This window comes from Oncorhynchus clarkii, chromosome 31 (genome assembly GCF_045791955.1).
Source record: "Oncorhynchus clarkii lewisi isolate Uvic-CL-2024 chromosome 31, UVic_Ocla_1.0, whole genome shotgun sequence".
Classification (NCBI taxonomy): Eukaryota; Metazoa; Chordata; class Actinopteri; order Salmoniformes; family Salmonidae; genus Oncorhynchus; species Oncorhynchus clarkii.
Window position 1 is genome coordinate 17,495,731 of NC_092177.1, and position 25,432 is coordinate 17,521,162.

At 42.8% G+C, this 25,432-nt stretch overlaps 3 protein-coding genes across 5 annotated transcripts in view; 2 read left to right on the top strand and 1 right to left on the bottom strand.

The window, feature by feature from the left end:
* The window catches only part of LOC139391052 (integrator complex subunit 6 like), a 29,703-nt gene extending 23,462 nt beyond the window's left edge, over positions 1-6,241 (top strand). The window contains exons 15-19 of one of the 3 annotated variants that reach the window (XR_011629559.1): positions 109-340; positions 750-1,154; positions 1,502-1,595; positions 3,964-4,131; positions 4,165-6,241. Coding sequence is in view for 1 of the 3 variants with exons in the window: in XM_071138535.1 (XP_070994636.1) it covers positions 109-340; positions 750-1,154; positions 1,502-1,595; positions 3,964-4,072 (840 nt within the window). In the remaining 2 variants the exon portion in view is untranslated. Of the gene's footprint in view, positions 1-108; positions 341-749; positions 1,155-1,501; positions 1,596-3,963 lie in introns of all 3 variants that reach the window. The other 2 variants (XR_011629560.1, XM_071138535.1) reach the window with 2 other exon arrangements.
* A 12,627-nt stretch (positions 6,242-18,868) lies between these two features.
* LOC139390711 (membrane magnesium transporter 1) lies at positions 18,869-21,148 on the bottom strand. Its single transcript, XM_071138024.1, has 4 exons — positions 21,021-21,148; positions 20,211-20,263; positions 19,996-20,099; positions 18,869-19,868 (listed from the first exon to the last, which is right to left on the bottom strand). Exons 1-4 carry the CDS (start codon positions 21,103-21,105, stop codon positions 19,712-19,714), a joined length of 399 nt encoding a protein of 132 aa, XP_070994125.1. The 5' UTR covers positions 21,106-21,148; the 3' UTR covers positions 18,869-19,711.
* A 1,597-nt stretch (positions 21,149-22,745) lies between these two features.
* Positions 22,746-24,286, top strand: LOC139390980 (prefoldin subunit 6). The gene is made up of 4 exons (XM_071138421.1): positions 22,746-22,948; positions 23,542-23,612; positions 23,714-23,838; positions 23,966-24,286. The coding sequence occupies exons 1-4, from the start codon at positions 22,885-22,887 to the stop codon at positions 24,084-24,086; spliced, it is 381 nt and encodes a 126-aa protein (XP_070994522.1). The 5' UTR covers positions 22,746-22,884; the 3' UTR covers positions 24,087-24,286.
* Positions 24,287-25,432: the final 1,146 nt, after the last annotated feature.

The following is a 25,432-nucleotide window of genomic DNA, read 5'->3' on the forward strand; positions in this document are numbered from 1 at the left end:
CACACGGCAGAGATCAGCAAAAACAACAGTAATAATAGTATGACATCATAATGATTGTTTGCAAGTCTTTTGCCTACAACCCCTTGGTTTCTTTGTTCTTGATCCCAGGGGATGATGATTGATGAGGCAGATGAGTTTGTAACGGGTCCCCAAAGCAAGAAGAGAGGCGTTACTGGGGACCCCAACTCGGGGGCTGCTCTGAAGAGAAGGCGGAGCATGTCCCCTTTACTGCGTCGGCCCCAGACTCCACCAATCATCACCAACCATGTAGTGGGGAAGGGGTCCAATGGGAACGGGGTCCAGGGCCAGCCTGGCATCAAGCCCATCCCACTGCACAAAGGTAGGGGTGAGTTGCTGAGGCTTCGGACCTAACTGTCTGTCTGACGCCGACTGACTGGATCCCTCCAAGACCATCAACACTTCCTCTTCTCTCCCAGAGAAATTCCCTTCCATCCTGACTGACACTTAAACATTTGTTTTTGTTTAAATAATGTTTTTAATGATATGTAGTATGCTCATGGATTTCAGTTTGTATTGATTGCTATATGAGTGTAATAGAACTGGACACATACAGTATGGAAATGGCGGATCTCATTCTACTGAAAGTGTTAGTTAGTGGTCAGAAAATGACATGCAGACATAAAACTTTAACCTCAATATTAAATGGATCTTCATTTAAAACAGTTTCCCAGGTGTGGGTGTTCATCATCTTGATAATGTCATGAAATGTGCTCTTCTGCCCCCCACAGGAGCAGAGGGGAACAGCATGCTGGGCACAGAGAATAACGGGGAGGGGGGTGTGGGGCCTGAATCAGGGGACGGCTGGCCTGGAGTGGTGGTGGACGGTGTGGGAGGGGGCACAAATGCACTCATCCTGGAGGAGAGAGAGAGTGAGAGGCCTGGGATGTGTGCGGGGGACAGTGGGGAGGACAGTGGCGTGGAGGAGGACAGGTTAGGGGAGGGTGGCCTGGATGAGCGGCCCCCCTCAGAGAGACAGCAGCAAAGCTGTGAGGGGGACCAGGAGGGAGAGCTGGAGGGAGATGAAAATGGAGCAGACCAAGCTGAGCTTGAGGCTGTCACCATAGCCCCACTAGATGGCAGCAATGCTGAGCTGCGCACACGGGTCATCAAGGAGGTCCGCAAACCTGGCCGCAGTGAGTAGTGATATACATACTACTGTCCCAACGCTGTCGTGTGCAGTGCATTTCTGTCCAGATCACACTTAGAAGAGTACTGAGTAGTGATACACATACTAATTAGAAGAGTACTGAGTCGTGATACACATACTACTTAGAAAAGTACTGAGTCGTGATACACATACTACTTAGAAAAGTACTGAGTCGTGATACACATACTACTTAGAAAAGTGCTGAGTCGTGTCCCAAACGGCACCCTATTCCCTTTATAGTGTAGGGCTCTGGACAAAACTAGAAAAGTCCCTTATCTTCCATCTGCTGGACCACCTACACTGACCCCTGACTGTGCCTGTCCTTGTTCCCAGACTATGAGACCATATTCAGGCTGCTGGAGGAGGTGAAGGGGTCTGTGATGGTCCAGAGGTACTTCATCCATCACGCGATCAAGGAGGCTGCCAGGTGAGACCCACTGTCTGTCTGTCTGTCTGTCTGTCTGTCTGTCTGTCTGTTCACACCAGACTACCCACAGTACAGACTGACCCACCATCTGTCTGTCTACACCAGACTACCCACAGTACAGACTGACACACCATCTGTCTGTTTACACCAGACTACCCACAGTACAGACTGACACACCGTCTGTCTGTTTACACCAGACTACCCACAGTACAGACTGACACAACGTCTGTCTGTTTACACCAGACTACCCACAGTACAGACTGACCCACCATCTGTCTGTTTACACCAGACTACCCACTGTACAGACTGACACACCATCTGTCTGTTTACACCAGACTACCCACAGTACAGACTGACCCACCGTCTGTCTATCTACACCAGACTACCCACAGTACAGACTGACCCACCATCTGTCTGTTTACACCAGATTACCCACAGTACAGACTGACACACCATCTGTCTGTTTACACCAGACTACCCACAGTACAGACTGACACACCATCTGTCTGTTTACACCAGACTACCCAAAGTACAGACTGACACACCATCTGTATGTCTACACCAGACTACCCACAGTACAGACTGACACACCATCTGTCTGTTTACACCAGGCTACCCAAAGTACAGACTGACACACCATCTGTCTGTCTACACCAGACTACCCAAAGTACAGACTGACACACCATCTGTCTGTTTATACCAGACTACCCACAGTACAGACTGACACACCATCTGTCTGTTTACACCAGACTACCCACTGTACAGACTGACCCACCATCTGTCTGTACACCAGACTACCCACTGTACAGACTGACCCACCATCTGTCTGTACACCAGACTACCCACAGTACAGACTGTCACACCGTCTGTCTGTTTACACCAGATTACCCACAGTACAGACTGACACACCGTCTGTCTGTTTACACCAGACTACCCACAGTACAGACTGACCCACCATCTGTCTGTCTAACCCAGACTACCCACAGTACAGACTGACACACCGTCTGTCTGTTTACACCAGACTACCCACAGTACAGACTGACCCACCATCTGTCTGTCTACACCAGACTACCCAAAGTACAGACTGACACACCATCTGTCTGTTTATACCAAACTACCCACAGTACAGACTGACACACCATCTGTCTGTTTACACCAGACTACCCACAGTACAGACTGACCCACCATCTGTCTGTCTACACCAGACTACCCACAGTACAGACTGACACACCGTCTGTCTGTTTACACCAGACTACCCACAGTACAGACTGACCCACCATCTGTCTGTCTACACCAGACTACCCAAAGTACAGACTGACACACCATCTGTCTGTTTATACCAGACTACCCACAGTACAGACTGACACACCATCTGTCTGTTTACACCAGACTACCCACAGTACAGACTGACCCACCATCTGTCTGTCTACACCAGATTACCCACAGTACAGACTGACACACCGTCTGTCTGTTTACACCAGACTACCCACAGTACAGACTGACCCACCATCTGTCTGTTTACACCAGACTACCCACAGTACAGACTGACACACCATCTGTCTGTTTACACCAGACTACCCACAGTACAGACTGACCCACCATCTGTCTGTCTACACCAGATTACCCACAGTACAGACTGACACACCGTCTGTCTGTTTACACCAGACTACCCAAAGTACAGACTGACACACCATCTGTCTGTTTATACCAGACTACCCACAGTACAGACTGACACACCATCTGTCTGTTTACACCAGACTACCCACAGTACAGACTGACCCACCATCTGTCTGTTTACACCAGACTACCCACAGTACTGACCCACCATCTGTCTGTTTACACCAGACTACCCACAGTACTGACCCACCATCTGTCTGTTTACACCAGACTACCCACAGTACAGACTGAGATCAATGAAAACAACACAGTGTAACTAAATTTTCAGCAAGGGTGGTTACATCGGTCTGTATGATATTTGGAAATACAAAATGCTAGTTAAGAAATGCAATAAAAAATGCAACTTAAGATAAGGACACTGTTCTTGATTAGAAAGCATAGTAATTCTTAATTTGAAAGCATAGTAAGCTACTTACTTCACTGCTGTTACCCATTTAGAGCTCTAACTGCGATTCCTCCCCAGGTTTAGTGCTGTCAGTACACTGTACACTGCAGACATAAATTGTTGGCCATAAGTACATTGCAGTCATTATTCTGCTTCGTCAAAGCAGTCGTTGCATCCGGTCGTATAACACCTCCACTGCAATGCAGTTGCAAACCTCATGGCCTCTGTTTCCTTCCATTTTTCATCTGTTCTTTTTTCTTTCCATCCCTTTTCCCCCCTATCTCTCTCTCTTTCCTCTCCTCCCAGGTTTAAGAAGCGGGTGCTGATCCAGCAGTTGGAGACAGCTCTGGAGTTGATTGAGGAGAAGGAGCTGCAGCTCCCTGCTGTCCGCCTCAACAACGACCATGGTAGATAATGAAGAAGTGGCCTGCAGGGGTCCCTGCTCAGAAACACAAAGATATGTACAGGAACAGGGTACTCTCCTTCACAAGACATGGACAGGAACAGGGTACTCTCCTTCACAAGACATGGACAGGAACAGGGTACTCTCCTTCACAAGACATGGACAGGAACAGGGTACTCTCCTTCACAAGACATGGACAGGAACAGGGTACTCTCCTTCACAAGACATGGACAGGAACAGGGTACTCTCCTTCACAAGACATGGACAGGAACAGGGTACTCTCCTTAACAAGACATGGACAGGAACAGGGTACTCTCCTTAACAAGACATGGACAGGAACAGGGTACTCTCCTTAACAAGACATGGACAGGAACAGGGTACTCTCCTTAATAAGACATGACTTACACATGGTCCAACAACACCCCATAGGAGGTAAAGTTGAAAGAAGGAGGCAATAGAGGAGACGACAGAGGGCTGAGATCCCTCCCTATCTATGTGTTGTGACATTGTACCTCAACAGCACTCACACATGGAGATGGAAGGGTCAGGGGTTATAATTCAGGAGGGAGGAGGAGGGTAGGGCCAGAGCCAGACCAATGTGGAGATAAGTTAAGAGACTCTGGATGTAATCCACTCCAATAGTGACTGATGCCATTGATGACCATATGGCTAATTCAGTTTGTCCACAGACATTGATTAATTCACACACACACACACCATAGACTTAGATAGACATCGCATCATTGTATCTGTCTCTTTATGCCGTCTGTGAGAGCATGGGCAGTGCCATTGAGGCCATCTCCATTTTGAAGTAGCCCATTTTCTTATTCTACTACTTCTATGAGTTGGTAAACAAACTGAAAGGGCGCATACTGTCCTCTAGAATGTGTTGTTTGAACAGGTATAAAGCCATGGTTTTGCTCACAAGTGTAATTATTTGGCTTGTCCCTTCATGGGATCCTTCCTTAACCCATAGGAAGTCCCACCCAGTTGACTACTTAAAAATGGTGAAAGTCCTTAATGGCGCTGCCCATGCTCAAACTGGCTTTTGGGCACTAGTTCTCTATATTTCTCTATGACACACACACACACACACACACACACACACACACACACACACACCTTTTGAATCAGGTCTTAGTGCAGTTCTGATTAGTCATTATAGGACAGGAAGGATTTTTCATGTGAGGCATGTAATAATGGAACTCTTATTACAGCAATTTTACATGTAGTGTAATTACTAATAATACTGGTAATGACTATTGACAATACAGCTGTAGGACAACTGTGCTCACATTACAGTTTAGAGCAATAAGGATATCTGCCGACTGATCAGAAGGTTTAACATTAGCCTATTTATGTTGGGCCTAAATATATACATTTGATGTAAGAAACACACTGTGTACTAACTACATAGGCGTTGTGGCTCACATGAGAAATCTGATCTACCTCAAGTCTTCTAGGTGTTGGAGTGCTGTGGGTATTTTGTGCTGCATGGGCCTGCAGGACAATAATACCATGTCAAATCACATACTGATCTAAGATGCCCTCCATGGATCAACTGTCCCAGCATGGGAGCTGTTCTCAAAGCAATAGCACACTTCATGTAGGTTATGTTCAGTAACGTGTGGACTTGGTTCAGTAAAACATTGGTGCAGTCACTGAGAGGACGCTAGCTGTTGGGGTCCATGTTGAGGGACTGGAGCCTGGCCTGCTGTCTCCACTCTCTCTCTCCCTGCCTTCTCCTCGGCACTCTAGTGCACTATATACGGAATAGGGTGCCATTTTGGAAGCACCCCAAGTGTCACAGTCTCCCCATTGATTCTCCCCTGGAAGAACTGTGTGGTCAACCAAAATCTCTGCTCCCCGTTCGTCGGTCACCTTTTTCTGGACTAGCACAGCTTGGGGACAACCAACCTTCTGTATTTCAGAGAACAAACACAAGCTACCCATTTCTCTTTTGTCTTCCCCCCCAAAGTGTCTTTTTAAAATGAAAGATTGTATTTTATTGTTCATAAATCTAAACTATTTTTGGATGGTGTTCATACCAGAACATAAAAAAATAGAATATTTTGAGAGTTAAAGTTGTATAAAGGCCATTTTGTTAACTGTTATATATAACATTGAAAATGTACAATTCTTTTTTAAATAAACAAAAAATAAAAGAAACAAATGACTAAATGTACTATGAAGTGTATTATTAGATATGTTGTGCACTTAGTAAGTAAAATTGTGTCATGTACAATTGCTTGTTGGAAATGTCAAATGAGATAACAGTCTAAATGTAGCCCGCTTTTAGTGGAATATACTAGAAGTATATACAAGCTCGGTCGTCTGGGTTATCATTGAGCTTTCAGTCAGGAAAGTTTCTGATTTTAAACCTATACATCTAATCATGTCTACGTCCAAAATGTCACCCTTTTTGTCAAGGGACCATACAGCTCTGGTCTAAAGTATTGCACTATATAGGGAATATGGTGTAATTTGGGATGTACATGTATTACAGCCTTGACTGAGAGCCCTGAAGAATCAATCTGTAACCTAACTACTGCATCGTGACTCACAGATATACACTACATAACCAAATGTATGTGGACACCTGCTCCTCAAACATCTCATTCCATAATCATATGGAGTTGGTCCCCTTTTCCTGCTAGAACAGCCTCCACTCTTATGGAAAGGCTTTCCACTAGATGTTGGAACATTACTGTGGGGACTTGCTTCCATTCAGCCACAAGAGCATTAATGAGGTCAGGCACTGATGTTGGCCGATTAAACCTGGCTCGCTGTCGACGTTCCCATTCATCCCAAAAGTGTTCAATGGAGTTGAGGTCAGGGCTCTGTGCAGGCCAGTCAAGTTCTTCCACACACCGATCACGACAAACCATTTCTGTATGGACCTCGCTTTGTGCACGGTGGCATTGTCATACTGAAACAGGAAAGGGCCTTCCCCAAACTGTTGCCACAAAGTTGGAAGCACAGAATCGTCTGGAATGTCATTGTATGCTGTAGCGTTAGGAATTCTCACCACTGGAACTAAGGGGCTCAGCCCGAACCATGAAAAACAGCCCCACACCATTATTCCTTCTCCACCAAACATTACAGTTGGTACTATGCATTTGGTACGGTAGCGTTCTTCGAGCATCCGCCAAACCGAGATTTGTCCGTTGGACTTCCAGATGGTGAAGTGTGATTCAACACTCCAGTGATCATGTTTCCACTGCTCCAGAGTCCAATGGCAGCGAGCTTTACACAGCTCCAACTGACGCTTGGCTTTGAGCATAGCTTAGTCTTGTGTGCGGCTGCTCAGCAATGGAAACCCATTTTGTGAAGCTCCCGATGAACAGTTATTGTGCTGATGCTGCTTCCAGAGGCAGTTTGGAACTCGGTAGCGCAACAAATCCAAATCAAAAGTATTTATATAGCCCTTCGTACATCAGCTGATATCTCAAAGTGCTGTACAGAAACCCAGTCTAAAACCCCAAACAGCAAGCAATGCAGGTGTTGAAGCACGTTGGCTAGGAAAAACTCCCTAGAAAGGCCAAAACCTAGGAAGAAACCTAGAGAGGAACCAGGCTATGAGGGGTGGCCAGTCCTCTTCTGGCTGTGCCGGGTGGAGATTATAACAGAACATGGCCAAGATGTTCAAATGTTCATTAGTTGACCAGCATGGTCAAATAATAGGTCTGGGACAGGTAGCATGTCCGGTGAACAGCAGGCAGAACAGTTGAAACTGGAGCAGCAGCACGGCCAGGTGGACTGGGGACAGCAAGGAGTCATCATGCCAGGAAGTCCTGAGGCATGGTCCTAGGGCTCAGGTCCTCCGAGAGAGAGAAAGAAAGAGAGAATTAGAGAGAGCATACTTAAATTCACACAGGACACCGGATAAGACAGGAGAAGTACTCCAGATATAACAAACTGACCCTAGCCCCCCGACACATAAACTACTGCAGCATAAATACTGGAGGCTGAGACAGGAGGGGTCAGGAGACACTGTGGCCCCATCCGATGATACCCCCGGACAGGGCCAAACAGGAAGGCTATAACCCCACCCACTTTGCCAAAGCACAGCCCCCACACCACTAGAGGGATATCTTCAACCACCAACTTACCATCCTGAGACAAGGTCGAGTATAGCCCACAAAGATCTCCGCCACGGCACAACCCAAGGGGGGGTGCCAACCCAGACAGGAAGATCACATCAGTGACTCAACCCACTCAAGTGAGGCACCCCTCCTAGGGACGGCAAAAAAGAGCACCAGTAAGCCAGTGACTCAGCCCCTGTAATAGGGTTAGAGGCAGAGAATCCCAGTGGAAAGAGGGGAACCGGCCAGGCAGAGACAGCAAGGGCGGTTCGTTGCTCCAGAGCCTTTTCGTTCACCTTCACACTCCTGGACCAGACTACACTCAATCATATGACCCACTGAAGAGATGAGTCTTCAGTAAAGACTTAAAGGTTGAGACCGAGTTTGCGTCTCTCACATGGGTAGGCAGACCATTCCATAAAAATAGAGCTCTATAGGAAAAACATCAGGGTCCAGAGTAACGCCGAGGTCCTTCACAGTTTTATTTGAGACGACTGTACAACCATTACGATTAATTGTCAGATTCAACAGAAGATCTCTTTGTTTCTTGGGACCTAGAACAAGCATCTGTGTTTTGTCCGAGTTTAAAAATAGAAAGTTTGCAGCCATCCACTTCCTTTTGTCTGAAACACAGGCTTCTAGCGAGGGCAATTTTGGGGCTTCACCATGTTTCATTGAAATGTACAGCTGTGTGTCATCCTCATAGCAGTGAAAGTTAACATTATGTTTTCGAATGACATCCCCAAGAGGTAAAATATATAGTGAAAACAATAGTGGTCCTAAAACGGAACCTTGAGGAACACCGAAATTTACAGTTGATTTGAGGACAAACCATTTGAGGACAAACCATTCACAGAGACAAACTGATATCTTTCCGACAGATAAGATCTAAACCAGGCCAGAACTTGTCCGTGTAGACCAATTTGGGTTTCCAATCTCTCCAAAAGAATGTGGTGATCGATGGTATCAAAAGCAGCACTAAGGTCTAGGAGCACGAGGACAGATGCAGAGCCTCGGTCTGATGCCATTAAAAGGTCATTTACCACCTTCACAAGTGCAGTCTCTGCTATGATAGGGTCTAAAACCAGACTGAAGCATTTCGTATACATTTTTTGTCTTGAGGAAGGCAGTGAGTTGCTGCGCAACAGCCTTTTCTAAAATCTTTGAGAGGAATGGAAGATTCGATATAGGCCGATAGTTTTTAAATATTTTCTGGGTCAAGGTTTGGCTTTTCCAAGAGAGGCTTTATTACTGCCACTTTTAGTGAGTTTGGTACACATCCGGTGGATAGAGAGCCGTTTATTATGTTCAACATAGGAGGGCCAAGCACAGGAAGCAGCTCTTTCAGTAGTTTAGTTGGAATAGAGTCCAGGATGCATCTTGAGGCCATGATTATTTTCATCATTGAGTCAAGAGATACAGTACTAAAACACTTGAGTGTCTCTCTTGATTCTAGGTCCTGGCAGAGTTGTGCAGACTCAGGACAACTGAGCTTTGAAGGAATACGCAGATTTAAAGAGGAGTCTGTAATTTGCTATCTAATAATCATGATCTTTTCCTCAAAGAAGTTCATGAATGTATGTATGTTTAGAATCCATTGAAGAGCTTGAACGATTCATTGACGAGAGATACTTACGAACTCAAAAAAACATGTCGCTGGTTTCGGAGGATTCAAGCATTGTCAAGGACAACCAACCCAATCTACAAAACAAAACAAAACCAGGTTGGCCAATAGGTATCAACGATGGAACCAAACCATCCCCTAGTAAGAGGATGTGTGGCGAGTGGGGAGAGGTTTACTGATATGGATGTTGACTTGTTAAAATCCACTAATGAAAGGCTTGCCAAACTTGATATCTTGGATATATTACGAGAGGACATCAATGCATTATGTGCCAGTCTCGAATTCAGCCAATGTCAGATTGATGATCTAAGGAAAGAGAACACTGCGCTGAAAGGTACTGTAGACTCTATTCATAGCAAGGTGGAGGTGATGCAAAGGGAGAACAAACAACTTAAAGAATCATTGCTTGATGTACAGTGTCGATCAATGCGGAACAATCTAATATTCTCAGGGATACCGGTGTCAACTCAACTAAAACTGGCCACCGATGTTTGCGCAATGCCACTTTCTCCAGAGTCCATAGAATAGGTAAGGCCTCTGGAAATAGGCCACGGGCTATTATTACATGTTTTGATAAAGTTAACCAAAAGGAAATGACGAAGAGCAGGGGGAGAGAACTCAGAAACACTGATTTTGGAATGAATGATCACTTCCCCACCGAGATCAATGAAAGGAGAAAAAAACTATATCCCATCATGAAGGAAAAGCGTTGCCTGAATCAACGAGTCTCCATGGTGATGGATAAACTTTATATCAACGGGCAACTGTATCAGGACTCTAGAGTAACTCCCTGGTTATTTTAATGTAATGTTTAAAACTGAGTTTGTGTGTTGTAGTGTATCATGACAACTTCAACTATAAGAAATACATGCTATATTGATCTCCACTTGATAAGGAAAGGGCTGCATATAGCTCAGGTTAATGTATGTAGCCTTCCTAACAAAATACATGAGGTTTTTAACTTGGTCAACATAAATAATATTCATATTTTGGCTTTGACCGAAACGCATTTAGATGCATCTGTAAATGATGAGCAAATGAACATTCAAGGATATAGTCTACTGAGAAGGGACAGGAACAGGAATGGTGGGGGTGTTGCACTGTATATTCAGAATCATATACCTTTTAAGAGGAGGGATGACCTTAATGTAGGTCAAATAGAGGCACTATGGGCGCAAGTACATCTACCTCACCAGGCACCCATATTGGTAGGATGTGTGTATAGACCTCCTAGCTCTAAGGTGTCCTATCTGGATGACTTATGTACTGGGTTTGACCAGGCCACAGATACCAACAGAGATGTTTTTATCTTGGGGGATTTTAACATAAATTGGAAGGATCACAATAATTCGAATAGAACAAAATTGATGAGAAATGCTAAGAACTGTGGTTTGAAACAAATGGTTAATGATACTACTAGATCTTCAATTAAGTTGGGTCATCGTTCAGACACATGCATTGATCTGATTTTCTGTAACATACCATTGCAATGCTTAAAAGCCAGATCAATGCCAGTGGGCTGGACAGACCATAATATTGTGACCATAACCATGAACACCAAGGTTCCAAAGAAACCCCCGAGGATTGTGGTCAAAATAAATTTTAAAACATTTAATCATGAGTTATTTCTAAATGATTTAGCTGCTGTACCCTGGGATCTGATTTATCTAGAGGATGATTTAAATCACACTACAGAATATTTTATTGATTTGCTCACTGAGGTAATGGACCATCATACCCCATAAGAAAGAGAACAGTTGGTGCCCGTCCATCTCCATGGATTGATGATGAACTGGGTGAAGCCTTTTCTCAAAGAAATATGGCAAAAGTCTTAGCAGCCAAGTCAAAATTAGAAATTGATGAACAGAATTATGGAACATTACGTAATTATGCAGTTAAATTGAATCGAAGGAAAAAAAAGTTATTTTACAACAATGCTTTTATTGATTGTAAAAATGATTGTAAAAAGGTATGGAACACAGTTAAGGGCTTACTTGGTACATCTATCTCATCATGCCCATCTAGTGTGGAGTTTGACGGGAGAATGATAACAAAACCAGTTGATATTGACAATCATTTTGCAGATTTTTTTACACAGAAAATTAAATTACTAAGCAACAATGTAGACATAAATTCTTCCAAACAAGCTATTGTCCAATGGATTGATGATCATATTATGAGCAATAAGATCTGCTCTTTTAGTCTACAAACAAACGGTGTCAGTAGAGGAGGTGTTGACCCTGTTGAAGTCATTACCTGATGGTACATCTACAGTGGAGGAGGTGTTAAACCTATTGAAGTCATTACCTGATGGTAAATCTACAGGTTATGGTCTTATGGACAATGTTTTACTTCGCTGTGCTGCTTCCCAGATTGCAGCTCCACTGAAATATATATTTAATTGGTCACCGGAAAAGGGGATGTTTGCAAATGTATGGAAGCATGCGAAACTGTGTCCTATTCCGAAAGACAGCAAGAACCCATTACTCCTGCCAATAGTCGACCAATTAGTCTACTCCCTTCACTCAGTAAGATATTGGAGGGTATTGTGAGTAGACAAATATGGGAGTATATGGAAAAGAATGACCTGATTACAGCCAATCAGCATGCTTATCGCAAAAACCATTCCACTACCACTGCATTGGTTGACATGACTGACCAGTGGCTCAATGCTATGGATAATGGCAGGTTTGTGGGTGTACTATTTTTAGATTTCAGTGCAGCATTTGATTTAGTGGATCATTAAATAATTTTGACAAAATTAATGCATTATGGTTTTAAGGAGGTAGCATTGAATTGGGTACAGTCATATCTAACTGACAGGAAACAGTCCACCTATATCAATGGTTCATTTTCTTCCCCTCATGTGTTAAACTGTAGAATACTGCAGGGCAGCTGCCTTGGGCCACTTCTCTACTTAATAAACACCAACGACCTTCCCTATGCCTTGGTTGAAACTCAAGCTACTATATTTGCAGATGATACTACAATTTATGCAGCAAGACAATCGGTTCAACAGGTACAGCAAGCTTTGCAAGGAGATTTGGAGATTATCAGGAAATGGGTTTGCCAAAACAAACTTGCTTTAAACACCAAGAAAACCAAAGTTATGTTGGTCTGTTCAACTAGGAAAAGGCCAAAACAGCATGGGGTACAATTAAGTATGGGAGGAGTACAAATTGAAGAAGTGGCAGAAACAAAACTACTGGGAGTGCAGCTAGACAACTGCTTATCAGGGTCATCTCAAATAACTAATCTATGTAAAAAAAAATATTAAAACAGCATGCATAATCAGAAGGATAGCTAAATATTTACCAGGGAAAATCCTTCAGCAAATAACACAGGCATTGGTTGAGAGTCAAGTGAACTATTGTTCGGTGGTCTAGGGAAATGCATCATCTAGTGAAGTTAGGAGGCTGCAGAATGCACAGAATAAAGCAGCAAGGATTGTTTTAAGGCGGAGATATGGTTCTTCTGTTGCAGTCATGCGCAGTGTTCTTGGTTGGTCATCAATCGACAAGATAATTGAAAAAAACATGCTTATCTTATTTTATAATATACAGTGCCTTGCGAAAGTATTCGGCCCCCTTGAACTTTGCGACCTTTTGCCACATTTCAGGCTTCAACCATAAAGATATAAAACTGTATTTTTTTGGGAAGAATCAACAACAACCCACTTGTTGTTGATTCTTCCCAAAAAAATACAATCATGAAGTGGAACGACATTTATTGGATATTTCAAACTTTTTTAACAAATCAAAAACTGAAAAATTGGGCGTGCAAAATTATTCAGCCCCCTTAAGTTAATACTTTGTAGCGCCACCTTTTGCTGTGATTACAGCTGTAAGTCGCTTGGGGTATGTCTCTATCAGTTTTGCACATCGAGAGACTGACATTTTTTCCCATTTCTCCTTGCAAAACAGCTCGAGCTCAGTGAGGTTGGATGGAGAGCATTTGTGAACAGCAGTTTTCAGTTCTTTCCACAGATTCTCGATTGGATTCAGGTCTGGACTTTGACTTGGCCATTCTAACACCTGGATATGTTTATTTTTTAACCATTCCATTGTAGATTTTGCTTTATGTTTTGGATCATTGTCTTGTTGGAAGACAAATCTCCGTCCCAGTCTCAGGTCTTTTGCAGACTCCATCAGGTTTTCTTCCAGAATGGTCCTGTATTTGGCTCCATCCATCTTCCCATCAATTTTAACCATCTTCCCTGTCCCTGCTGAAGAAAAGCAGGCCCAAACCATGATGCTGCCACCACCATGTTTGACAGTGGGGATGGTGCATTCAGGGTGATGAGCTGTGTTGCTTTTACGCCAAACATAACGTTTTGCATTGTTGCCAAAAAGTTCAATTTTGGTTTCATCTGACCAGAGCACCTTCTTCCACATGTTTGGTGTGTCTCCCAGGTGGCTTGTGGCAAACTTTAAACGACACTTTTTATGGATATCTTTAAGAAATGGCTTTCTTCTTGCCACTCTTCCATAAAGGCCAGATTTGTGCAATATACGACTGATTGTTGTCCTATGGACAGAGTCTCCCACCTCAGCTGTAGACCTCTGCAGTTCATCCAGAGTGATCATGGGCCTCTTGGCTGCATCTCTGATCAGTCTTCTCCTTGTATGAGCTGAAAGTTTAGAGGGACGGCCAGGTCTTGGTAGATTTGCAGTGGTCTGATACTCCTTCCATTTCAATATTATCGCTTGCACAGTGCTCCTTGGGATGTTTAAAGCTTGGGAAATCTTTTTGTATCCAAATCCGGCTTTAAACTTCTTCACAACAGTATCTCGGACCTGCCTGGTGTGTTCCTTGTTCTTCATGATGCTCTCTGCGCTTTTAACGGACCTCTGAGACTATCACAGTGCAGGTGCATTTATACGGAGACTTGATTACACACAGGTGGATTGTATTTATCATCATTAGTCATTTAGGTCAACATTGGATCATTCAGAGATTCTCACTGAACTTCTGGGGAGAGTTTGCTGCACTGAAAGTAAAGGGGCTGAATAATTTTGCACGCCCAATTTTTCAGTATTTGATTTGTTAAAAAAGTTTGAAATATCCAATAAATGTCGTTCCACTTCATGATTGTGTCCCACTTGTTGTTGATTCTTCCCCAAAAAATACAGTTTTATATCTTTATGTTTGAAGCCTGAAATGTGGCAAAAGGTCGCAAAGTTCAAGGGGGCCGAATACTTTCGCAAGGCACTGTACATCATTTAAAACGGCAAAGTTCTATTCACAACGGTATTCAGTTGGTAAGAGACAGACATTCCGTAAATACTAGGAATAGATTGTCCACCATCTATGCGTTATCCAGACAGAAAAAAGAAATGGACAAAAGAACATTTCGATTTAGAGCAATAAAGAAATGGAATAAATTAACTGAGCAAACTAGAAACCTCTCAATATATAAGTTTAAACATTATTTAAAAACAATTTAAATATAGTATATAGAAATGTTGTGGGACTATATTATATATATATATATATATTTTTATTTTTTTATTTTTTATATATATATATATTTTTAGATTGAGTATTTATTGGGTCATTATGCTAAATGTAGGATTGTTCTTATTTTCCTTAATTAAGTTGGAAAAATAGGATGATCGAGCAGCAGTAAGGGCTCTTCGATACTGCACTTTCCAAGCTAGTCGGAAGACTTCAAGTTTGGTGTGGCGCCATTTCCATTCCAATGTTCTGGGAGCTTGCTTCAGAGCTCGGGTATTTTCTGTATACCAGGGAGCTAGTTTCTTATGAGAAATGTTTTTAGTTTTTAGGGGTGCAACAGCATCTAGGGTATTGCGCAAGGTTTAATTGAGTTCCTCAGTTAGGTGGTTTGTCCTCTGATGTCCTTGGGTAGGCAGAGGGAGTCCGGAAGGGCATCAAGGAATCTTTGTGTTGTCTGTGAATTTATAGCACAACTTTTGATGCTCCTGAGCTGAGCTGACTATACTGACTGTGCTAGTGGCAGAATCCACTAAGCTGGCAGGCTGGCTAACAGCCTGCTGCCTGGCCTGCACCCTACATCATTGTGGAGCTAGAGGAGTTAGAGCCCTGTCTATGTTTGTTGATAAGATGAGAGCACCCCTCCAGCTAGGATGTTTGTGTTGTGGGTGAGTCCCAGAAAGAGGGCCAATTATCTACAAATTCTATCTTTTGGGAGGGGCAGAAAACAGTTTTCAACCAGCGATTGAGTTGTGAGACTCTGCTGTAGAGCTCATCACTCCCCCTAACTGGGAGGGGGCCAGAGACAATTACTCCATGCCGAGACATCTTTCTAGCTGATTTATACGCTGAAGCTATGTTGCACTTGGTGACCTCTGACCGTTTCATCCTAACATCGTTGGTGCCAACGTGGATAACAATATCTCCTTACTCTCTACACTCGCCAGTTTTAGCTTTAGCCAGCACCATCTTCAGATTAGCCTTAACGTCGGTAGCCCTTCCCCCTGGTAAACAGTGTATGATTGCTGGATGATTCGTTTTAAGTCTAATACTGCGGGTAATGGAGTCGCCAATGACTAGAGTTTTCAATTTGTCAGAGCTAATGGTGGGAAGCTTCGGCTTCTCAGACCCAGTAACGGGAGGAGTAGAGACAAGAGAAGGCTCGGCCTCAGACTCCACTCGCTGCTTAATGGGAAAAACCGGTTGAAAGTTTCTGTCGGCTGGATGAGCGACACCGGTTGAGCATTCCTACAGCATTTCCCTCCAGAAACCATGAGAAAGTGGCTTGTCATGGCTGGTCATGGCTCACATCAACACAATTATCCCAGAAACCGTAGACTCACTCCAATTTGCATACCGTACCAACAGATCCACAGATGATGCAATCTCTATTGCACTCCACACTGCCCTTTCACACCTGGACAAAAGGAACACCTATGTGAGAATGCTATTCATTGACTACAGCTCAGTGTTTAACACCATAGTGACCTCAAAGCTCATCACTAAGCTAAGGACCCTGGGACTGAACATCTCCCTCTGCAACTGGTTCCTGGACTTCCTGACGGGCCGCTCCCAGGTGGTGAGGGTAGGTAACAACACATCTTCCACCCTGATCCTCTACACGGGGGCCCTTCAGGGGTGCGTGCTCAGTCCCCTCCTGTACTCCCTGTTCACTCATAACTGCACGGCCAGGCACGACTCCAACACCATCATTAAGTTTTCTGATGACAAAAAGTGGTAGGCCTGATTACCGTCAGTGATGAGACAGCCTATAGGGAGGAGGTCAGAAACCTGACCGTGTGGTGCAAGGACAACAACCGCTCCCTCAACGTGATCAAGACAAAGGAGATGATTGTGGACTACCGGAAAAGGAGGACAAGCACGCCCCCATTCTCGTCAACGGGACTGTATTGGAGCAGGTTGAGAGCTTCAAGTTCCTTGGTGTCCACCAACAAACTAACATGGTCCAAGCACACCAGACAGTCGTGAAGAGGGCACGACAAAACCTATTCCCCCTCAGGAGACTGAAAAGATTTGGCATGGGTCCTCAGATCCTCAAAAGGTTTTACAGCTGCACCATCGAAAGCATCCTGACGGGTTGCATCACTGCCTGGTGTGGCAACTGCTCGGCCTCTGACAGCGAGGCACTACAGAGGGTAGTGTGTACGGCCCAGTACATCACCGGGCCAAGCTTCCTGCCATCCAGGGCCTCTAATACAGGCAGTGTCAGAGGAAGGCCCTAGAAATTGTCAAAGACTCCAGCCACCCTAGTCATAGACTGTTCTCTCTGCTACCGCACAGCAAGCGGTACCGGAGCAAAAAGTCTAGGTCCAATAGGCTTCTAAACAGCTTCTACCCCCAAGCCATAAGACTCCTGAACAGCTAATCAAATTGTTACCCAGACTATTTGCACCCCCCACCCCCCCCCCCCCCCCTTCTACGCTGCTGCTTCTCTGTTATTATCTATGCAGTCACTTTAATATCTCTACCTACATGTGTATATTACCTTAATTACCTCGACACTGGTACACATTGACTCAGTACCCCCTGTACCAGTACCCCCTGTATATAGTCTCCACATTGACTCTGTACCGTAACACCGTGTATATAGTCTCCACATTGACTCTGTACCAGTGCCCCCTGTATATAGCCTCCACATTGACTCTGTACCAGTACCCCCTGTATATAGTCTCCACATTGACTCTGTACCAGTGCCCCCTGTATATAGCCTCCACATTGACTCTGTACCAGTACCCCCTGTATATAGTCTCCACATTGACTCTGTACCAGTACCCCCTGTATATAGCCTCCACATTGACTCTGTACCAGTGCCCCCTGTATATAGCCTCCACATTGACTCTGTACCAGTACCCCCTGTATATAGCCTCCACATTGACTCTGTACCAGTACCCCCTGTATATAGCCTCCACATTGACTCTGTACCAGTACCCCCTGTATATAGCCTCCACATTGACTCTGTACCAGTACCCCCTGTATATAGCCACACTAGTGTTATTTACTGCTGCTCTTTATTATTTTTTATTAAAACTGCATTGTTGGTGAAGGGCTTGTAAAGTAAGCATTTCACTGTATGGTCAGGCGGCAGGTATCCTAGTGGTTAGAGCATTGGACCAGTAACAGAAAGGTTGCTGGATCAAATCCCCGAGCTGACAAGGTAAAAAATCTGTTTTTCTGCCCCTGAACAATGCAGTTAACCCATTGTTCCTCGGTAGGCCGTCATTGTCAATAAGAATTTGTTCTTAACTGACTTGCCAAGTTAAATTTAAAATACGTTTACACTTGTTGTATTCGGCACATATGACAAATAAAATTTAGTTGACCAGAGCAGCACTACCAGGGCAGAAATATGACGAACTGACTTGTTGGAAAGGTGGCATCCTATGACGGTGTCACATTGAAAGTCACTGAGCTCTTCAGGAAGGCCGTTCTGCCAATGTTTGTCTATGGAGATTGTATGGCTGTGTGCTTGATTTTATGCAATGGGTGAGGCTGAAATAGCCAAATCCACTAATTTGAAGGGGTGTCCACATACTTTCATATATATATAAACTGTAGTGGATGTGCAAGATATTACATGCATTTAGTTACCTTTGACCAATAAATGCATCAAAAGAACATGCAGCCTGACATTGATAAAATCTCAGTATGATTTTATTAAGTTAAAAACAGGGAGTTAATCTTAACCAAAATGTAAAATGAAGAAAAAAACACATTGCCTCAAATAAATGTACCATTAGTCTCTACTTAGTGTTCATAGTATCATTAGCATTTCTGGAACACTGCCTTACTCTGCTTTCCATGCTGCACCGTTCAGGCTTGACGTTTGTGACTCCGACTGTAATAACTGTTTATTGCATACAGAATAAACTCAAAAGCCTAATTTCAAACTCCAGGAGATCAGGGGTGTAATCATTTAAACAAGAGTGTTTCAATTGGACAATTTCAGATTAGTCCCTCCTCGCTTCATTTGCTCCCATTTAAGAAACGTTTTGCAACAGATCGGCATAATGAATGGTCATGAATTTTTTAACTGAAGTGAAGGCTTTTTACTCCATAAAACAAATCTCATATCTGCAGATAAAATATGAAATAAATAGTTCCAGACAGCTGCTCATGATAGACATATGTGTGGCAAACAAAACAGAAAACATTATATTATGCCCCTTGTCCAACAAAGGGGAAAATGTCCCCCATGCTGTTAGGAAGAGGTAGGGGATGAGGTGTCAAATCCTTACAACTCCTAAGCAATAACAATTATATACAAACAAATATGCCTGAAAACTGAGGGGTTGGTTGGCACAGTCAGGAGTTAAATATGGTAACCACATTTATGGAAAGATGCAAATTTGTACAGCATATTAATATATGTACAAAGACAAATTAAAAGTGGGAGAAATTACTTTTCCCTCCATCTAACCAATAATCATCTGCACAGAAATAAAGACATGTGGGCAGAGAAGGCCGGTCTCAGTGCAAATGCTCCAGCTTGCGAAGCCGCAGGGGGTTGGGCAGGGCCTGTGGGTTCGGGACAGCGGAAGCCTCTTGGTCAGGGGAGCGGAAGAGCACCCTACCCCGATGATTGAACATGTAGAAAGATGGGTGGTTCCTCAACGTGTCAAATGTCCTGAAAAATGGGAAGAGGGCATTGAGTCAAGTTTAAACTATACTCATGTTTTCAGTGACATGGGTCAATAACAACATAGGGCTATCCATATAGGAAAGTCCATGACTAATATGAAATGGTGGCTTACTTGTTTTTCAGCTCTGAGGAGGCATCCATTTCTTTGAACTCTCCCGCAATGTGGACTATACCATAAATGGTCAGAACAAACGCTAACAAAGTCTGTAAGACAATCTGCAAAACAAAATGAAAACAATATGGCAAACGGAGCAATGAATACAATAGATAAACATCAAAGAATATAATAAATAATGTAACTAGCTACAACAGTATTAAATAACTTACATCTACTGGTAGGGTTTCATTTTCTTTTTCTGTCAGACGCATGTAGGATCGATCTGGTGGTAGAAGAGAATAACATTTATCACACTGGAAGCAATGTGGCTACAGTTAAGACCAAAACAAGTTGGTAGCCTAGTTCCATCCATAACAGAGGTATATTCACTCCGCCGTTTGTGGCTAAACGTTTCTTAAACGGAAGCAAACGAAACGGGGAAACCTCTCTGAATTTGTCCAATTTTTATTTGCAAAACGGAACTGTGGACTAATGATTACACCCCAGATTTTGCAATCTAATTTGCCTAACTGTTAGATAGTACTTGGACTTTGGGAGCATAGCTTCCTTTTTTTCATTTTAACGAAGGCTTAGTCAATTAAAAAATATATATATTTTATGCTAACATTGTACTAAAATATCACGTTGGCAAGCAGACATTGACTGATCTACAAACAATGACTATTTATTTATGATACAAGGTGATTTGTAGATCAGTCAGCAGTCGCCTGCACCATCGGCTGCAATGTCGAAAAAGCCCATTGTTAGCTACTGTAGCTGCTTGCAGTGACAATAATATGATATACTAAGTAGTTAACTAACTAAATAGCTAGTTAGTAGTTAGACATGTCTGGCCATATTAACTAATCTCCATTGCTTGCTAAACTGTTTTGGTTGATGTGGAATGGAAATTAGCTAGCTAGCTCGCGCTAGTTAACAGGCCGCAGTTCACTGCATGGCTGATATCTATGTGGATTTTGATCTAAAGAGCAAAATAAAAACCCAGATATGATAATCTTCTTTGTTGATATCGCACTTACGTTGAGCGGCTGAGAAAGCTGCATGAGCCAAGGCAAATAGACCAACACATACAACACCTTTCCAAAAAGACGAAGCCATCTTCATGAGGAAAGAAAGGAAATGAACAGTGTCGCTACAAAATGTCGTAAGCGATGAAGATGAACCCGGAAGTGGGATATTGATCCTTTCTTCTTCTTCTGGGGATTTTTTTAAATGTCGGAAGGCAACCAACTTTAAGGTCCTTTACCGCAACCAACTGGACTGGAGTGTAGACCAGAGACGGAAGGTCTAAACCTACCCAATGTTCTCAATATTCTAATCTCACGAAGGAAATTAAATCCATAATTAAATACTACATCCCCTGATCATTTCCCCAAAGTAGTCAAATGCCTTCTTCTTCATTGGCTAATTTCTCCCAAATCATAGGAAAACCCACCCAGTTGACTTCCTTAAAATGGTGGAAGCCTTCAATGGCAATGTCCATGCTAAAACGAGTCCTCTATCTTTCTCTAACAACAGGCACAACTCAGATATAAAGTTGTTTTTATTTGCCCGAAATGCTACCTGCGTTTACTTATATCAGTGCATTCCTAACAACCTTATTATTTGACAAAATAAGCCTCACATAGAAAATAAGCAATTCCATTTTTAGTTGACCAAATCGACAATTTCTCAATGACCTCCATTCAAAAATCCTTCACATCGTGGGTTTATTTTCGTGGAAAGATTTTGGGTGGAGTAAAACCTTTACCCTTCGCCTCTTCCTCGCTGATCTCGTGGATTAAGAGATTAACAGCCTTTTTAGTCCATTACAGAGCACACATTGAATATATGTTTGATTTAGGATCGAATTATGCTACCCTTCATATCAGCTTTGCTTCCTTTACAGTTTTCAAACAAGGACTTCTATTCTAAAGTTTCTTTAATTTTTTTTACCTGGAAGTAGTTACTTTAATCTTTTTTTCTCCAAAAATGTGTTGTTCCACTGCTAAACCCAATTACAAAGAAGAATAAGAAGAAGGGATGCTTGCCCAAAAAAGTGATGTTAGGATATATACATGATCCTGTACAAACTTTTTTGCCGAATACATTACAATGTTAGAGGTGTCAAGCTTATGTGCTTGTGGCAGCAGTGTGTAGGAGGGAGATTCCTATGTGTGAGAAGTGTGCAGAAGACAAAGGAATGTGTAGCATGGGGAAAGTAGTGGTATATGTTAGTTGTAGGGGTGGGGTGCCCATGGAGCTGGGGATCAACCTGCGAGAGAGGCAGGTTGAGGTTTCCAGGGTTAGAGTAGTGCAGAAGTTGTCTTATGCTGAGGCAGTGAAGAAAGTAGAGGAAGATGGTTCAAGGGGAGGGATCCTGAGAAGAGTGGTGTGAGCAGTAGACCTGTACCAGTACAGAAGGATAGTGATATATGTTTCAGAAAGATTGGATTTTTAGCATTTATAGCAATGGTTACTGTACTGCAGGGATGGTACGTAAGTCGCAGAAAATTGAGGTTGTGGTGGCAGCTGCAGAGAGGTATTTGGGTGTATGAGACTTGACTTCAGAAGAGTGGTGGTGTCCCGTCTTTTGGCCTGAGGCAGGACTATATATATGTAAATAGTGGAGTAGGGTGGTGAGTTTTTAGTGCGTGTACTATTAGATGGTAAGGTATTTGTTTATTTATTTTTATTTTCAAGCAAGTATAAAGGAGTTATACTCCTGTCTAGTAGGTGGCGGTAATGCAAAATGTATTGGATGCCAATCGCCGCTAAATCTCATCGAAGAAGAAGGGTTGTTCCTGAGCTAGCTACGCACGATATTCTGTTTCTGCTAGATATAGGGAACTGCTTTTGTTTCAGTTTAAAATAAACAAAGGCTTGATAAGAAACACCGTAGACATGGCAGAGGCGATTCAGAAGAAATTACAATCGGAGCTAGAAAAATACCAGCAGATGCAAAAAGGTATGTAGCTAACGTTAGCTCGCTAACTAGCTAACGTTAGCTGTAATGTTACATGCATGGTACATCTCTGCTGGCATGGTCATTTATTGTTACCTCAGCAGCTAGCTAGAAATTGACATCTGTCTGGTTATACTGTAACAGCTAGCTATTAGGTCAAGTAACAAGTAACTTGCAAAATGTGCATTATTCTTGAAATCTAACGTTAGACAACTGCCCTTTTGCTACCTGATCTTCCATACCCATTTAAAGCGTATCTTTATTTAAAAAAAAACTTATTTCAGTTTCAGAATATTCAGGCAAGTTAACTGGTTAACACCTTGAACCTGCTTTGTAGTATACCCCTCTGATCTTCCATCCCATAGGATCGGTCTTAGGATCTTACGATAGGTCGTCGTAAGATCAATAGTTTGTACAGTTGGCTACACCCTATACAGCATAGTATTACCATAGACATGACCATAGAAATGGATATTAGCTATGTTCTATTTACATCACTCAGTATCACTGGTCCTCTTGTACCCAAAGTTGTTATTGTTTACATGTGCATGTCAAGACCCACACTGATTTGCTAACGTTGCTTTTATTCCCTTTAGATGTTAGTAAGAGCATGTCAGCCAGGCAGAAACTGGAGGCTCAGGTGACAGAGAATAATATAGTCAAAGAGGTGAGTACATGTCTCTATCCTTTCACAATGGATGTTCAGTAATTATGAATGAATCCCAGTACATATTCTGTTGCTGATTACACTTCCTTTCCGTCTTTCAGGAGTTGGACTTGTTGGACACCCAGAACACAGTTTACAAGCTTATAGGTCCAGTTCTGGTGAAGCAAGACTTGGAGGAAGCCAAAGCCACAGTGGCAAAGAGGCTAGAATACATAAATGGGGAGATGTGAGTCTGAAAGATAATGTTTATTCATTTTAATAACTCCACAAGGTGTCCTAAATAACAACTGCTTATTGCCTAAAGTATTTAATCCAGAAGTGTAACTCATATTTCTGTCTGTTTTGGGCTGTAGTCAAAGATATGAGACTCTACTAAAGGACATGGAGAAGAAGTCTGATCAGCATCGTGAGGTCCTGTCTAGTCTGCAGCAAGAGTACCAGAGGGCTCAGGGCCTGGCTGTGGGCAAGGTCTGACCAACAGATGGCATGGATGCACACACATACAGGGAGAAAGAAAAGCACTGAATCCAGCCGCAGAGCTTTACTAACCCAACAATGTCGCCATGAATCCAATTACTTATTGTCCTTTGTACTTATTGTATGCAGCTGCTTGTTAGTGTGACTTCTGTTGCTGTTATTATAATAAATACATTGCTTTTCTTTTTGTGATTAAATGCTTTGTTGTCCATCTTTTTCCTGGTCACTAGTGAAATACAGTGCAGTGTCTAGACATTATTTGGAACATATATATGTATTGGATCTGGGGCACGGTGGGGAAGATGGCCACAGACCGACAGAAGTGATTACTTTGTTAGTGCCCCATGAGCCAGCCAGTGTGACTGGGATGAGTGAGTAAAATATGTATTGCTATCAGGGCCATGGGGGATGTGTTATATTTTTGTTGAATTTTATGCAGAAGCCGATAATGTTACTTTCCTGGCTAAATTGACAAACTGGATCATTCCAGACAACAGTGATTACACAATTTGAGTTCTGCCACGTGGTCTGGTGTCAACCAGGCTAAAATCTTACCACAGGCCACAGCAACTATTACAATTCCATGAATTACTTAATATGGCTAGTCTAGAAGTTGGGGACAAAATAAATCAAACTCATGGTGAATGATGCAAATTCACTGAATAATTATTATACAACATATATTGACAAATTGTTTTCCCAGCCTGTTGAGGCACTAAATAATGTATGCCCATGTAATAGAAATCTATTTTTTAGCGTTCTACACCACTACTTTGTGCCACATGATGGCGCTACTGATCCCATTGACTCCCTAACATCCTCAGTTTCAAAGTTGCTACAATGATAAACCCAATGTTGGCTTAATAGCTATTAAGCACATACTTTTTTTTACAAAAGGCTACAGATTTCGGCCAATTTCAAAAGTTACACTGTACTGTTGTACATGTACTGACTGCCATGGTAGCTAAAATTATCATGATGCTGCTGGACTCCATCTCCAGGTCCCTGATAGTTGTTTGTGTTGCAAAATATTCGTAAATGTTATTTAATCAGATCATAAAGTTAATTATATATGAACTTTAAGCCAGGTAACGCGTCATTCAAACATGGGCCATGCACAACACATGCCAGTTTACTTTCAGAGGATTCCGGGCTTGGCAAATTATATTCTGATAATATAATCCCAACATCATTTTTGAAGTAATTTCTCCCACAACATACTTTTCCAAGTTTTTACCCCACATTGGTTTAAAGATACACATATAGCCTTGCTCCCGTTAAAAGTTGTTTAGGAACCCGGTGGTGCTCTTGCCACGACTTGAATTAACGAGGTGGGGAGTCGT

Coding starts and splice junctions, on each gene's coding strand:
- LOC139390711 (XM_071138024.1), bottom strand. CDS start 21,105: ATGAAGATGGCTTCGTCTTTTTGGAAAGGTGTTGTATGTGTTGGTCTA. Junction 20,264..21,020: donor AGCTTTCTCAGCCGCTCAAC/GTAAGTGCGATA, acceptor TTCTACCACCAG/ATCGATCCTACATGCGTCTG. Junction 20,100..20,210: donor ATGAAACCCTACCAGTAGAT/GTAAGTTATTTA, acceptor TTTGTTTTGCAG/ATTGTCTTACAGACTTTGTT.
- LOC139390980 (XM_071138421.1), top strand. CDS start 22,885: ATGGCAGAGGCGATTCAGAAGAAATTACAATCGGAGCTAGAAAAATAC. Junction 22,949..23,541: donor ATACCAGCAGATGCAAAAAG/GTATGTAGCTAA, acceptor TATTCCCTTTAG/ATGTTAGTAAGAGCATGTCA. Junction 23,839..23,965: donor GAATACATAAATGGGGAGAT/GTGAGTCTGAAA, acceptor TTTGGGCTGTAG/TCAAAGATATGAGACTCTAC.